This window comes from Pristis pectinata, chromosome 14 (genome assembly GCF_009764475.1).
Source record: "Pristis pectinata isolate sPriPec2 chromosome 14, sPriPec2.1.pri, whole genome shotgun sequence".
NCBI classification, from domain to species: Eukaryota; Metazoa; Chordata; class Chondrichthyes; order Rhinopristiformes; family Pristidae; genus Pristis; species Pristis pectinata.
In genome coordinates, this window is record NC_067418.1 from 14,629,823 (window position 1) to 14,644,373 (window position 14,551).

Here is a 14,551-nt window from a genome sequence, read left to right on the forward strand (position 1 = left end):
ACTTAAAGGATGTGAAAATATGGGGTGTCTGCTGCACTCACCTCCGTGCATTTGGTTGAGATGATTTTAGGCTAGTGACCAAAGACTAAATTCTCTCCCTTTTTCTCTCTTTCTTGTTCTCTCTCAAATATGGATACATCCATGCACCTACATACAAAAACCGACATGCATACAAACACACACACAGGAATGAATTGATTCAAATATTACATTTTGAGATTCATCCTCTTATTTTGATTGCAGCACCCTGAATGAGTGGAAATGTGATGAGGAATTTTAATTTTAATCTTTGTGGATAAGTTGTAAAATCATAAAAGTTTGTGGAACCCTTGAAGTATATCAGTTTCTGAATCAATGTCATAATAGGTATATGGAGAAAACCTGAAGCAAAATTTCACAGGACTAAAAGACTTCTCAAATGGATTATGCTGCATAATTTTCTGAACAAAGCAGTTAAGTTCCTAGCCTCATTGTTTCCACATATGGGCAATTCATGTTTGATGATCTGTGATGTCAAAATGTCACAGGGGGATTAAGGCAGATGATGTGCACACACATCTTTAGCATCTGTTTCAACAATAGAGCCATGTGCAAAATGTTGAGGAGACACATGTCTCCCAAGTTGGCCCAACATTTCAGTGCCAGGATTCAGTGAAACATCACAATTTGCAATTTGTTTCCAGTAAATGAAGGCCTTAGTTAAGGTGGAGAATAGCAAAGGAGTCACCTTGCAGAAATTGTGCCCTTCCAATTAAGTTTTCTTGCTAGATTGCATTAAGAGATTGGATAGGAAGAGGTTCTGACAGCAATGATCTGAGATCACAGCTAACCTCTGAATTATCTTATCCCAGAGCTCATGTCAGTCATGATGTTGAGACAGTATGTTTGCTTTATAGAAAAGGTACATAAAATATCAAAGCCATTGTTGGAGGATAAAGAAAGCTAGCACCTTATGTTTACGCAGGCAACCATTTATTATTCACCTTACAAGCGAAATATGGGAAGTGGAAATCAGTTCTTGGAAAACTTTATTACTGCATTTATCGCACCTCTGACATCCTGCCATGGGTTCATTGTACATAATAAACAGAATATACAGTTACTTAAATAAACTTAGTTTGGCTGCTGGGACAAAGGCTGGAAGACCCATAATTCAGGAATGTTCTAATGCTAACTACTCTCTGCCTCTTGCAAAATTAACTTCTGTTCTTCACTTTTCAAATGCTAATGGATGATTGTGTTTGTCTCTAATTAGCAAGCTAGAATTTAGTAAGAGCAAGTGTCACATTATTAGATGATTAGTGTGATAGGGGGTTAATTTGTTTTTTGTCATGCAGAATTAAACTCATTTCTTTTCTTTTAAGAGATCCCTTTTAGTTTGTTGGTTAATTACACAAGCTACAGCCATTATGCATTATGGGGAAAAAAATCCTCAGTGTGGAATAATATGGTGTTATCAGTATGTATCTAAAATCTTATTCATTGAAGGATTTAGAATTGATCAAGTACATCTCTTACCAAAGAAAAAAAACATTAAAATGGGAGGGAGGAGGTTGTGAGCCAGGGGGGACAACAGAACGGGTGGCAGTGGCTGGAATTGGGCTGCATGACCTATGACTGCTCACGATAGAGGAGGGGTGGTCCAATAATGGGAGGGAAATACTGGTGAATGGGTTAAACAAGCGGGATCTGTATATACATTCAAACATATCTTATACACTAACCTACCAGTGGCATCATACAGTACTTCCTTGGAGGAATGCTTAGCAGGCAATGAGTTGACCTGGCTTTCTGCAACACAATTGGCACTAACCACTTAGTCAGTAACCCAGTATTGGAGATGACGCCCCAGACAGGAATTGGTATCCTTATTAGAATTCAGAAAAGGTTTGGCACAGGATTCAGACCTTGAAAATGAATGCTTGTTTTATTGCCTACATCAATATAGTGGGCAGAATATCTCTAGCTCACAATAAAGCATCAGATTACACGTTGAATCCCTGGATAATGGGACATCCTGTTTCTTGGCCAATATTTTATGACAGAGGCATAAACATTACCTTAGATGAAGTAAATAAGATAATAATATTTGGCTGGTGTTTATAAATAGATGACATGGTACTGTCTATATTGATGTGAATGGCTTTTGGTTCATATTATTTTAAACCATGTAGTTTAATTGCAAATTCCACTTCACTGAAACATTGCTAGACCACCTGCAAATGGAATTCAAGAGCTGTATTTTAAGTCTAGCCTTGAATTTACTTTTACATTGATTGGTTATGCTATTACAAATGCTATTGTACCCAAAGAGTCAATGGGAGAAAATGTCTCTCTTTCAAAGCAAGGAATGTTTCAACAGTTGAGATGAAACATCAATATAGTACATGTAGAAGTTCTAAGCATCGCTAATAAAAAAATAAAGATTATTTGATCTTGTGTCACCCAAGGATCAAACTCCAGGGATGATTTAAATTCATTCGTATGATTGGTATTGGTATTGGTTTATTATTGTCACTTGTACTGAGGTACAGTGAAAAGCTTGTCTTGCATACCGATCGTACAGGTCAATTCATTACACAGTGCAGTTACATTGAGATAGTACAGAGTGCATTGATGTAGTACAGGTAAAAACAATAACAGTACAGAGTAAAGTGTCACAGCTACAGAGAAAGTGAAGTGCAATAAGGTGCAAGGTCACAACAAGGTAGGTCATGAGGTCATAGTCCATCTCATCGTATAAGGGAACCATTCGGTAGTATTATCACAGTGGGGTAGAAGCTGTCCTTAAGTCTGGTGGTACGTGCCTTCGGGCTCTTGTACCTTCTACAAGAGGAGCGAAGAGAGAATGACGCGGGTGGGTGGGGTCTTCGATTATGCTGGCTGCTTCACCAAGACAGTGAGAGGTAAAGACAGAGTCCAAGGACGGGAGGCTGGTGTCCATGATGCACTGGGCTGTGTCCACAACTCTCTGCAGTTTCTTGCGGTCCTGGGCAGAGCAGTTGCCGTATCAAGCCACAGAATGCTTTCTATGGTGCATCGATAGAAGTTGGTGAGAGTCAAAGGGGGCAAACTGAATTTCTTTAGCCTCCTGAGGAAGTAGAGGCGCTGATGAGCTTTCTTGGCCATGGCATCTCCATGATTTGACCAGGACAAATCCCAGGAACTTGAAGCTCTCAATCCTCTCGACCTCAGCACTGTTGATGTAGACAGGTGCATGTACACCACCCCCTACCCTGAAGTCAATGACCAGCTCTTTTGTTTTGTTGACATTGAGGGAAAGGTTGTTGTCATGACACCATTCCACTAAGCTCTCTATCTCCTTCCTGTACTCTGACTCAAGGACAGCATTGAATGATTATCCACAATTTTTTGTTTAAGAAAGTAGTAGTGAGTTGCCCTCTTGAACATATCTGGTGAGTGTACTCCTGCAGTGCAGCCAGATATGAAGTACCGGGATTTTAAATCAACGCTGGTGAAGGAAGAGGGACATTTTTCCAAGTTAGAATAGTATGAGGGGAACTGTTGTTTTCCAAAATGCTTGTTATTCTTGCCCTTATATAGTGGTATGTCAAAGAAGCTTTAGTGGTTTGAAGCAGTGCATTTTCTCATTCATGCAAAGATGGTGCACCAGTGGTAGAGGGAGTGAATATTTAAGGTGGAGATTGGTGCTTAGGCTACATTACCAAACTCCTTGAGATTTAATGGAGCTGTACTTAAGGTGACGATTCCACCATGCTCCTGACTTCTGCTTTGTATGTGGCGGTGAATCACTTGCCGCAGACAACCACGCTTCAGCAAACCAGGAGCCCACAGTGCATTATTTCCCAACTGATTTGCCCCCTTTGGACTCCTGTTAATGTAACCTGCCGAACTGTCAATCATGGCATTTGAGCAGAATCCTTTCTCTCCTGCAGAGCACGATGAATGCGGAAGCAGACAGCACACCTGCGACGAGACAGCAATTTGCACTAACACTGTTGGAGGCCACCTGTGTACCTGCAAACCTGGCTATGTGGGCAATGGGACCATCTGTCGAGGTAAGTAGGGACTGGTTTGGAACCAAGCACACGTTAATTGTAGGCTCTTTAATGTTTTCATATACAGGTGAACCTAGGACTGATTGGCAGCACAGTCCCTGCACCAAGGTAATCACCCTAAGGTGTATATACAAACTTTTCAGTTGATTTATCTTTCTTTCCATTCTGCGCTGACTAAGCTGATACTTATAATTGCTGCAACATTAAAGGAATCCTGGAGGTTATCAGATTTTCATGATCTTGGCCTTATTTCTACTCCCAAAGAGCTGTTTTTGACCCACATGAAAATGGCAAGCATTTTAAGGCCAGCTGGTCCATCAAGCCTGCCCCACACTCATGATGCCAGCAGTATCACTATAAGGCATGCATAACCCCAACCCTCTTGTCTTGCCATTTACCAGAATCATTTCCTTTTGGAGGCAAAAGAAAAGAAAGAAAACAGGACCTGAAAGAGCAAAAAATTTCTCAGTTGATGGAACCAGTCCAGGAGATCACATTGGCATTTCTCATGTTTGTTGTTAACCTATTTTGCAGTTAGATGGTGTGGTCTGTCTCCAGGCAAGTGGAGATTTTTCCATCATGCTCCTGAATTTTGCGTCGTGGTCAGTCACTTGCCACAGCAAACTAAGTTCAGTAAGCTGGATGTGTGATTTAATTACATTTGATTTCTCCCCTTTGGACTCCTGTTAATGTAACCTGCCGAGCTGTCCAGGTCTTTCCTCAAGGCATGCAGATAACTTCTTGCATGCTGGTGACACCGTCATTACCTCTCTCAGGCTCCTGAATCCCTTAGAAAAGAAAAAATACCTGAGATCCAGGCAATTCCTACTTCAGATTGAAGTGCATTATCTTTCTTCAAGAGCCTCAATAATTTTGTGTAGAGATTAAGGTGAGTAATAACTTGCACCTTTAATGTAGGAAAGCATCACAAGCAATCTAACAGGTTTGTTGCACGTATTGACAAGGAAGAAAACATTGTAGCAGAGCACTAAAATCTTGATCAAAGGTTTAGGCTTTAAGTGCAGAGCCTTGGCCAGAAGTTAACCAAAGTAGTGTGTTTAGTTTTGCACACTGCATCTCAGGAAGGATATATTGGCCTGGAGGGGTGCCATGTTGATTCAATGGATTAATACTGACACTTGAAGGATTAAGTTATGAGGACATGGTATGCAACTTATTTCATGTTCCCTCGAGTTCAAAATTTTGAGGGGCGAAACTAAACAAGGTTTTCTGAAATGATTAAAAAAATCGATAAGGTAAATGCAACAAAATTATTTCCTCCAGAGGGGGAACCAGAGCCAGAATTTTAAATTACAGCCGAATCATCTAACAGAGAAACAAGAAGCATTGTTTCACAGAAAAGGTAGGTCAAAAGTGGAAAGTAAATCTCCCTTCCGAAAAGCTACATATCCTGGCTCAATTAAAATTATCAAGTCTGCAGCTGATAGGTTTTGTTTTGGCAATATATTCAGAGGTGGGGAAAAGAAATGGATAATCGGAGTTGAGTTACAGGCCATGATGGGGAATACTCCAGAGACAGAATGGTCTGTACTTGTTCCTGTGTTCCTGTACTATGGTGCAATTTCTTAAGTTTACATCATGATGTATTAGCTTCATATATATCAGAAAATGAATTATTAAGGAGAGCAATATTTTCCACTTTGATTAGTAAAAATGCTTGAAAGGCAGATCATGACAGAAATAGCATGGTGAAAGTAGATGTGTTTTACCTCCTACACACTCCATGCTGCTTGCTAAAAAGCAATCTCTTCACAGTTGTCACAAATCAATCTCCTTAAGTACTTTATGCTGTTTTTACTTTCAATTGATTTTTGAGGAAAAGCACAGTTGCTGAACTTTCCAGGTGCTTTAAGTACATTAGCTTACTGCAGCACTACTGATGAATGTGAGAACAACCCTTCCCATAGGAACAGATGTGTTCAAAAACAATGTCAAGATACAATTAGAATTGAGGCCAGAGCAGAACATGACACAATGCTCCCTTATCAGAATGTTCTGTGTTAAGTGCATATTCTGTGTGATATTGGTAATGAAAACAACATTGAATGTGTGGAAAAACTGAAGTTTGCTATTTGTAAAGTGTTAGAAGTCTCAAGTGTTGGTAGAACAGATGGAGAAGAAATTGCCGTCATTCAGATACGTTGATTCTCGTGTTCATTAGCGATAAGACAGGTGTCAATGGCATTGTATGTAAACCTTCTGGCAAACAGTGACACGATAGGTATTCATTTGGATCTGATGTCAGTTTTGCAAATGGTAGTTGCATCATGTGGGCACTGGCCTAGGTGGAAGCTTGGAGTAAAGATATTCTGTGTGACTGTCAGCGTTAAACCTATGGGCTGGGAAATACTGGACTGGCCTCTGACAACTTATTTGAATGGATTGAACTAGTCCTCAGATCTAGAACTTCCTCAAAATTGTTGTTACTCTTTCAAATAAAAACTGTACTCATTGCATCCTGCTAGTTTGCTTTCACCTTGGTACCATTGCAGGTGTAAATCTGGTAGAGCATCTGAGCAATTGGAAACTTGAGAGATAATGACCACAACATCAGCTTTCAAATAGTGTTGGGAAAGACCATGGCACTTTAATGTGAAAAAATATAGATAACTGCACTGGGGATAACTTCATAGAGGTAAAAATGGATCAATTAGCTTGGAATTGAAAATTGGTTGCCAAAGCAGTGTTTGAAGAACACAAAACCTTCAAAGAGAAGGGTTATGTGCAGAGAACACACCTTTCCACAAGGGGAAAAGAAAAGGTACTCAAAGCCATCAAAGTAACAGGGTTAAAATGAGACAGAAAAATGAGATGTGACAATTGTCAGTTCCGTAATACAGAAAAAAAGACTGAATATAGAACAGTACAGCACAATACAGGCCTTTCGGCCCACAATGTTGTGCCGACCTTTAAACCTCACCTAAGACTATCTAACCTCTTCCTCCCACATATCCTTCTATTTTAAAGTCCTCCTGAAGATAATATAGAAAATAAAAAAAAGAGCAATCTGAAATTTTGGAATAAGGGAGATTAAAGAACGCATAAACAGTTAACATAAAATAAAACCCAAAAGACTTTTAGAAACACATAAATGAGTAAAAAGGATAGTCAAGGCATCAAAAAGGAGATCTTGTTGAGGCAAAGGACATGCTTCAGGTTCTGAATGAATATGTAGCATCCTTTTCTGCCAATGTATTAGTAAAAGAGAAGGCAGTGGTGATAATGGAGAGAAGCGAAGGGTTACCTTTCTGGTGATTGATGCACATAAGAGTTAACATTGCCTCCATTTAATGAGAAGTCGCAGAAATAAGGAATTTTGGCTGCAAGATTACACTGAAGTGTTGTTCTTCTTGGACCAAAGAAGATTGAGGGGAGATTTAATGGAGGTATAAAAGACCATGGCAAGTAGACAAGACAAATAGTGTGAAGGCGTTCCTGTTGGCAGATGGATTAAAGACCAGTGGACACAGATTTAAGTGCAGGCAAAAGACATGGTGCAGTCATATGAGGAGTAATGTTGTTACACAGAGACTTGTGATCCAGAACTTGGCCTGTGAGACTAGTGGGACTGAGTCAGAGTGCTGCACTGCATTGTCACATAAGGCTGCATTGCACATGTCAGCAGGTTCCGGGCTTCGGCAGCAGAGCATTGCACTGGGTCTAGAGCCAGTTCCTGATTCTACAGAGCCAAGAGGCCCATTACGTTTCACATCCAGCCCCACAGTTTTATGCCAGCGTCTTGTGTAGGTCAGTGAACATTAGTATAATGACAAGTGAAGCTACATCTTAACTTCAATCAATATTAATATTTTAAATTAACTTAATTGTTGAATGCATTTTAACAAGAAATTTTTACCAATGATTTTTGAACTCTTTTTCAACTGTTTCTGAATGTTACTGATCATCAGAGTCATTTGGAAACACTGGAATTGGCCTTTGATGGCACGAGCTGTCAGAGGGTCATCAGAGCAGTCCATTGGCAGGGTCTTAATCCACAACTGAGCTGTGCTTACAGCGCACTGCACCCCATGGTACAACTACAGCCTTGAGACCAGCAGGTCTTTAGGATCACACGACTTCATAAGGCAAGTGTGCCCACAGATATCCTGTGAGGGGGTGAATACAAGGTGCGGGTTGTACTGAGCACAATCCAGCTTTCATTTTAAAAGGAAATTGGATGGACATCTGAGAGAAAATAATTTTCAGGGCAATAGGAAAGGGAAGAGCTATTTGGCCTGTTGGGATGGCTGTACAAGGAACTGGCAGAGGTTCAGTGCCATCCTTCTGTTCCATTCTGACACTGTGAGCGACACTCTTCAATGTGTGAATGGTGCTCCAGGACTGGAGGCAAATAAATGTTACACGTCTGTTTAAAATGGTGTGGGCAAGACACATAGAAATTACCAGCCAGGTAGCCTAATTTTGTGACAGGGAAATCTTTTGTGACAATAATCCAGAATGAGATTTAGAAAAGGAATGATTAAAAAAAAATAAGAGTTGGCATGGAATTGTTAAAAACTAATTCCATTTTTCGGCTTTGTCAGGAATGTCTTGTGATGCAATACAACAGGTCATTAAGGGATGTATTGTTGATATGGACTTCAAAAAAGGTGTTTAAAAGCACCACAAAATAGACTTACAACAAAATGATAATCCAGAGAGTTAAAAGGGCAATGTGACAGTACTTGCAACATGGGGGAAGGGAGAGAATGCAGAGTGTCAGACTGAACATGCCAGGAGATTCCATTACGTAATGGGATGTTTTTTCTGTGATAATGGGACTGAACTTTCTGTGTTTTTCATGAAGATCACAATATTGTTCTGGGTCCTTGCTGCGTTTAACAAGTTAGTGGGAGATTCAACCTTGCAGATGGGGCCCACGGATGGTGCAGGGCATAAGGCAATATTTTGGCAATATTTAAAAGGGGAGGGGGTCTGCGTTACCAGGTCCGAGCCAGTAGAGTAAATGCTTGGAGTCAATAATGGGTACGTGCCCTTTATGTTAGGCACTTACCTCTTGTTTTGGGTTTCCAAGGGAGACCTACTGCTGTACCTCAGCCAGCTCTCCCCAGTAGCCAATTATGATCCATTCAACTGGACACAGTACTGCTTCTGACAATCCCCTACCCCAATGCCACATCATCCGAGGTCTCCCTCCACAACATTTTGTGCCTTGTACAATTAATTTTGCAGCAGCAAGTGCTCACACACAACATGGGTTGCCTGCATTATAAAGACCGGGAAGATTTTCCAGGCCTTACTGGTTTTGGACTAGATTTAGATTAGTTTATTGTCATATTCACCAAGGTGCAAGAAATTTCTTGCTTGCGTGTAGCTTACAGACCAAGCAGTAAATGTGGTAAGAATAAATGACAACTATAAATACAGCGATGAGTGCAAAACATCAGAATGGTGCAAAGGTAGTCGTGTAATCTGAAGTGGTGCAAAAAGAAATGCTAAAGTGACAATTATGGAATAACCAAGAGAGGTAGAATTAAATGACCAAGAATATGGCAGCACAACTGGGAAGGGGATGTGAAAGAGGTGATTGGGTGAGAAGTCTGATAGCAGTGGGGAAGAAGCTGTCTTGAATCTGGTTGTCTGGGCTTTCAAGCTCCCCTATCTTCTCCCTGAAGGTAGAAGAGAGAAAAAAGAAGGGGTAAAGTAAACAATAGTATTGCTTTGGGATCAAAATTGAATTTTTTTTTGATATATTAATGGTTTGCAGTTGGATACTTGAGGCTTCATTTTAAAGTTTGTACTTGATTCAAAACTGGAAGACCTGATTAACAATGAGGTAGAAAGTAATAGGTTTCAAGGGGACATACAGATTGGTGAAATGGGCAGAGAGAAGAAATACAATGCTGACAAACACATTGTGAGGCATTTTGGTGGCCAAACAGGACAATTTTAAGGAGGGGAATTTCCAAGTAAACTAACTTTTGAAGGTGGCAGGACAGTTTGACAAAGTCATTAAAATACCTGGCTTTCGTAATAGATTAATATATTAAAAGAGGTTTTCCTGATGTTCATAAAATATTTATTAGGCCCTATATGGAGTGTTGTTCTGGGAATCATAGTATTTTGTTTTTAGGGAGAGTAACAAGCCCAAGGAGAGATCAATTCCAGGGCTGCAGAACGTTGGTCATATAGAGAGCCTGGAGATGTTACCGTTGTTCTCCTTCGAACAGGAAATGTTGAGTAGAGATTTAACGGAAATGTTCAGACCACAAAAGAGAAAATAAAATAACTGTTCCCATGGGGAGAAGTGCAAAAAGAAGCAACTTCATTACACAGTAAAATATTACGGTTTAGAGTGCACCACCAAAGAATATGGTGACTGCAATTCAGTAACGTTGAAGAGAAACTTACATGCAGGAAAAAAATATTAGGCTATCAAGAAGAATGGAAGTGGTATCAAATGGATTCATTACAAAATAACTGACACAGGCACAATGGACCAAGTGACCTCTTTCTGTGTTGTATGTTGGAAATATGAAAAATCCTGGAAAGACAAAGTGGATCATTCGGCATCTCTGGAGAAAGAAATAGGGTTAATGTTTCAGGCTGAAGACCTACCATCAGGAAGAATAGAGAGGGTTTCAAAGTTTTATGAAGAATAAAGAGGGAAGTAAAAGAGGAGGAGAAGTTGCAATATTAATTAGAGATAATATAATATTAAATAGATAATATAATATACAATATTAAATAGAGATAATAACTCTGGGGAGACATAATGGAGGGCTCGGATACAGAGTCTCTGTGGGTAGAACTCAGGAATAGGAAGGGTGCAATCACTCTCTTGGGGGGTGTACTATAGACCTCCCAATAGCTACTGGGACATTGAGGAACGGATATGCAAACCGATTAGGGAAATGTGTAAAAATTACAGGGTTGTGGTCATGGGAGACTTCAACTTCCCTGATATAAATTGGGACCTTTTTTGTGCAAGGGGGTTAAGATGGGGCAGAATTTGTTAAGTGTATCCAGGAGGGGTTCTTAAATCAATATATTGACAGTCCAACAGGGGGAGAGGCTATTCTGGACCTGGTGTTGGGTAATGAGCCTGGCCAGGTGACTCACTTATCAGTGGGTGAGCAATTGGGGAACAGTGACCACAGCTCATTAACTTTCAGGATAGCTATAGGTAAGGATAGGTATGGGGCTAGCGGAAGTGTTTTAAATTGGAGCAGGGCTAATTATGAAGGCATAAGGCAGGAACTAGGTAGAGTAAACTGGGAACACCTTTTTGCTGGCAAGTCCATGTCGAGCATGTGGAAAGTGTTTAAGGATCAAATACATAGGGTACAGGATAGATATGTCCGATTAGAAGGAAGAGCATGAATGGCAAAGTATGGGAACCTTGGATTTCCAGAGAAGTGATGAACTTAGTCAAGAAGAAAAAGAACAAGTATATAGAGCTTCGGAAGTTAGGATCAGACAGAGCATGTGAGGACTATAAAGGAGCTAGAAGTGAACTCAAGAAAGGAATTAGGAAAGCCAGGAGGGGCCATGAAAAGTTCTTAGCTGTAGGATTAAGGAGAATCCAAAAGCATTCTATACCTGCATCAGGGATAAGAGGATAACGAGTGAAAGGATAGGACCACTTAAGGATAAAGAAGGGAATCTATGTTTGGATGCAGAGGATGCGGGGGAGGTTCTGAATGAGTATTTCTCTTCAGTATTTACCCAGGAAAGGGACATGCAGGACGCAGAAATTGGAACTGAGGGCGTAAACATGTTAGGGCATTTAGAGGATAAGGAGGAGGTAGTGTTAGATCTTCTAAAGAGTATTAAGGTGGATAAGTCCCCGGGGCTCGATGGGATATACCCCAGGTTACTGAGGGAGGCAAGAGAGGAAATTGCTGGGGCCTTGACCAGTATCTTTGTGTCCTCTTTGACCACGGGTGAGGTCCTGGAGGACTGGTGAGTAGCTAATGTTGTTCCTCTATTTAAGAAAGGAACAAGGGAAAACCCAGGGAACTATAGACTGGTGAGTCTCACGTCAGTTGTCAGGAAATTGCTGGAGAAAATACTTCGAGATAGGATATATGAGCATCTGGAATCCAATGGCTTGATTAGGGAAACCCAGCATGGCTTTGTGAGGGGCAAGTCGTGTTTTACTAACCTGGTTGAGTTTTTTGACGAGGTGACGAGAGAGATTGATGATGGTAGAGCTGTGGATGTCAGCTATATGGACTTCAGTAAGGCATTTGACAAGGTCCTACATAATCGGTCAATCAAGGAAGTTCAGATGCATGGAGTCAGTGGAGAATTGGCTATGTGGATCCAGAACTGGCTTGCCCGTAGAAGACAGAGGGTGGTGGTTGAAGGGACTGATTCGGCCTGGAGGCCTGTGAGCAGTGGTGTTCTGCAGGGATTTGGACTGGGACCTCTGCTGTTCGTGATGTACATAAATGACCTGGATGAGTATGTTGATGGGTGGGTTAGTAAGTTTGCAGATGATACCAAGATTGGTGGAGTCGTGAATAGTGTAGAAGACCGGAGACGGATACAGCGTAATATAGATCAGTTGCAGATGTGGGCAGAGAAATAGCAGATGGAGTTTAACCCAGATAAATGTGAAGTGTTGCACCTTGATAGGACGAATGTCAAGAGGCAGTACACTCTTAAGGGCAAGACCCTGCGTTTAAGAGTAGAGACACCTTGGGGTGCAAGTCCATGACTCATTGAATGTGGCTACACAGGTAGACAGGGTGTTTAAGAAGGCTTATGGAATGCTTGCATTTGTTAATCGAGGTATTGAGTATAGGAGTCAAGAAGTTATGATGCATCTCTGTAGAACTCTGGTTAGGCCGCATTTAGAGTATTGCATGCAATTCTGGTCCCTCACTGCAGGAAGGATGTTGAGGCTTTAGAGACGGTGCAGAGGAGGTTTACTAGGATGCTGTCTGGATTAGAAGGCATGTGCTATCAGGAGAAGCTGGACAAACTTGGGCTCTTTTCTCTGGAGCGGTGGATGCTGAGGGGTGATCTGTTGGAAGTGTATAAAATTATGAGGGGCATAGATAGGGTGGACAAGCAATATCTTTTTCCCCATTATTGAGTGATCCAGTACCAGAGGGCATGCAGAGAGGTGAGAGGGGCTAGGTTCAGAACAGACGTGAGGGGTACATTTCTTACTGAGAGAGTGATGGATGCCTGGAATGCGTTGCCTGATAGGGTGGTGGAGGCAAATTCATTGGGGGCTTTTAAGAGGGTCTTGGATGGGCACATGAATGAGAGGAAAATGGCGGGATATGGGCATTCTGCAGGTAGGATGGAATAGCTATGTCGGCACAACATAGTGGGCCGAAGGGCCTGCTCTGTGTGGTACTGTTCTATGTTCATCAGAATTCACATATTGAAATCCCCTCAGTGAGAAGAGCAGAGCTTCTTCAAGATGAGCTTTTGTGGACGTGGAAGTGAATTATACAATAAAACAAAAGCAAAATACTTAGGACTTCTGTATCTCTCTCCACAGATGCCGCACAAGCCACTGAGAGTTTCCAAGATTTGTTTTAACATATAAAACTGTGAAAGCCTTTATCTCTGCCACCTTGTTTTGAAGCCTAAAAATAAAATTAATGCTACTCTGATATGAATGTATTGCTGCCTGGTTATTTTTACAGAGGGCCAGAAATAAGAAAGCAGAAGGTTTAAAGCTGAATTAAAGTTGAAGGAGAGAAGTGAATGTTTCTGCTTCTGGCGGGAGTCTAAATCTAGTGGGTGTAAATATAAGCAAATCACTGGTAAATCCAATAAAGGATTTAGGACTTCTTTTAACCAGAAAGTAATTATAACACAGAACATCAGGTTTTGTTGAAGCAAATCGCATTTAAGAGGAAGCTGGATGATCGGAAAGTGTTTAAAAAATTAGAAGGACTTGGATTTATATTCATGACCCAAATTCCTTCACATCGTATACATTTGAAGTGAGGTTATTGGTGAACTGTAGGAAACTTGGTGGCTGTTTTGTGCACAGCAAGATCCCACATACAGCAAGTCGATGATGACCAGAAAATCTATTTTTGGTGATGTGTTCTGAGGGAGAAATATTGCTTAAGAAATGAAATATTTTTAAAAATAGCCCTAGTATCATTTATGAAGGGAAAGTTGACGTTTTGGGATGAGACCCTTCATATGGATCAAAATGTCAACTGTCCATTTCCCTCCACAGATGTTTTATATCCTGCTGAGTTCCTCCAGCATCTTATTTGTTGCTCCAGATTCCAGCATCTGCTGGCTCCTGTGCCTCAATGGAGTCATTTATTTCCAGTTGAGAGAGCATATAGTCCTTAATTTTCTGTACATCCCAGCTGAAAGATCAGCAGCATTGACAGTGCAGTCGCCTTACAGTACTTAGTTGGGTGATATCAGATGCAGGGGTAGGAGAGTGAACAAAGACATTGTATTAAAACCACAGAAACATTCCACTGTAAAGATGATGCTGGAGGAACTCAGCAGGCCAGGCAGTATCCATGGATAAA

At 40.9% G+C, this 14,551-nt stretch overlaps 1 protein-coding gene across 4 annotated transcripts in view; it reads left to right on the forward strand.

Annotated features, from left to right (window-relative positions):
- LOC127577901 (protein kinase C-binding protein NELL1-like) overlaps window positions 1–14,551 on the forward strand; it is a 626,741-nt gene that overhangs the window by 384,419 nt on the left and 227,771 nt on the right. For all 4 annotated transcript variants that reach the window (XM_052029546.1, XM_052029549.1, XM_052029547.1 and 1 more), the window contains one exon: window positions 3,918–4,040. In XM_052029546.1, coding sequence (XP_051885506.1) covers window positions 3,918–4,040 — 123 coding nt within the window. The remainder of the gene's footprint in view (window positions 1–3,917; window positions 4,041–14,551) is intronic.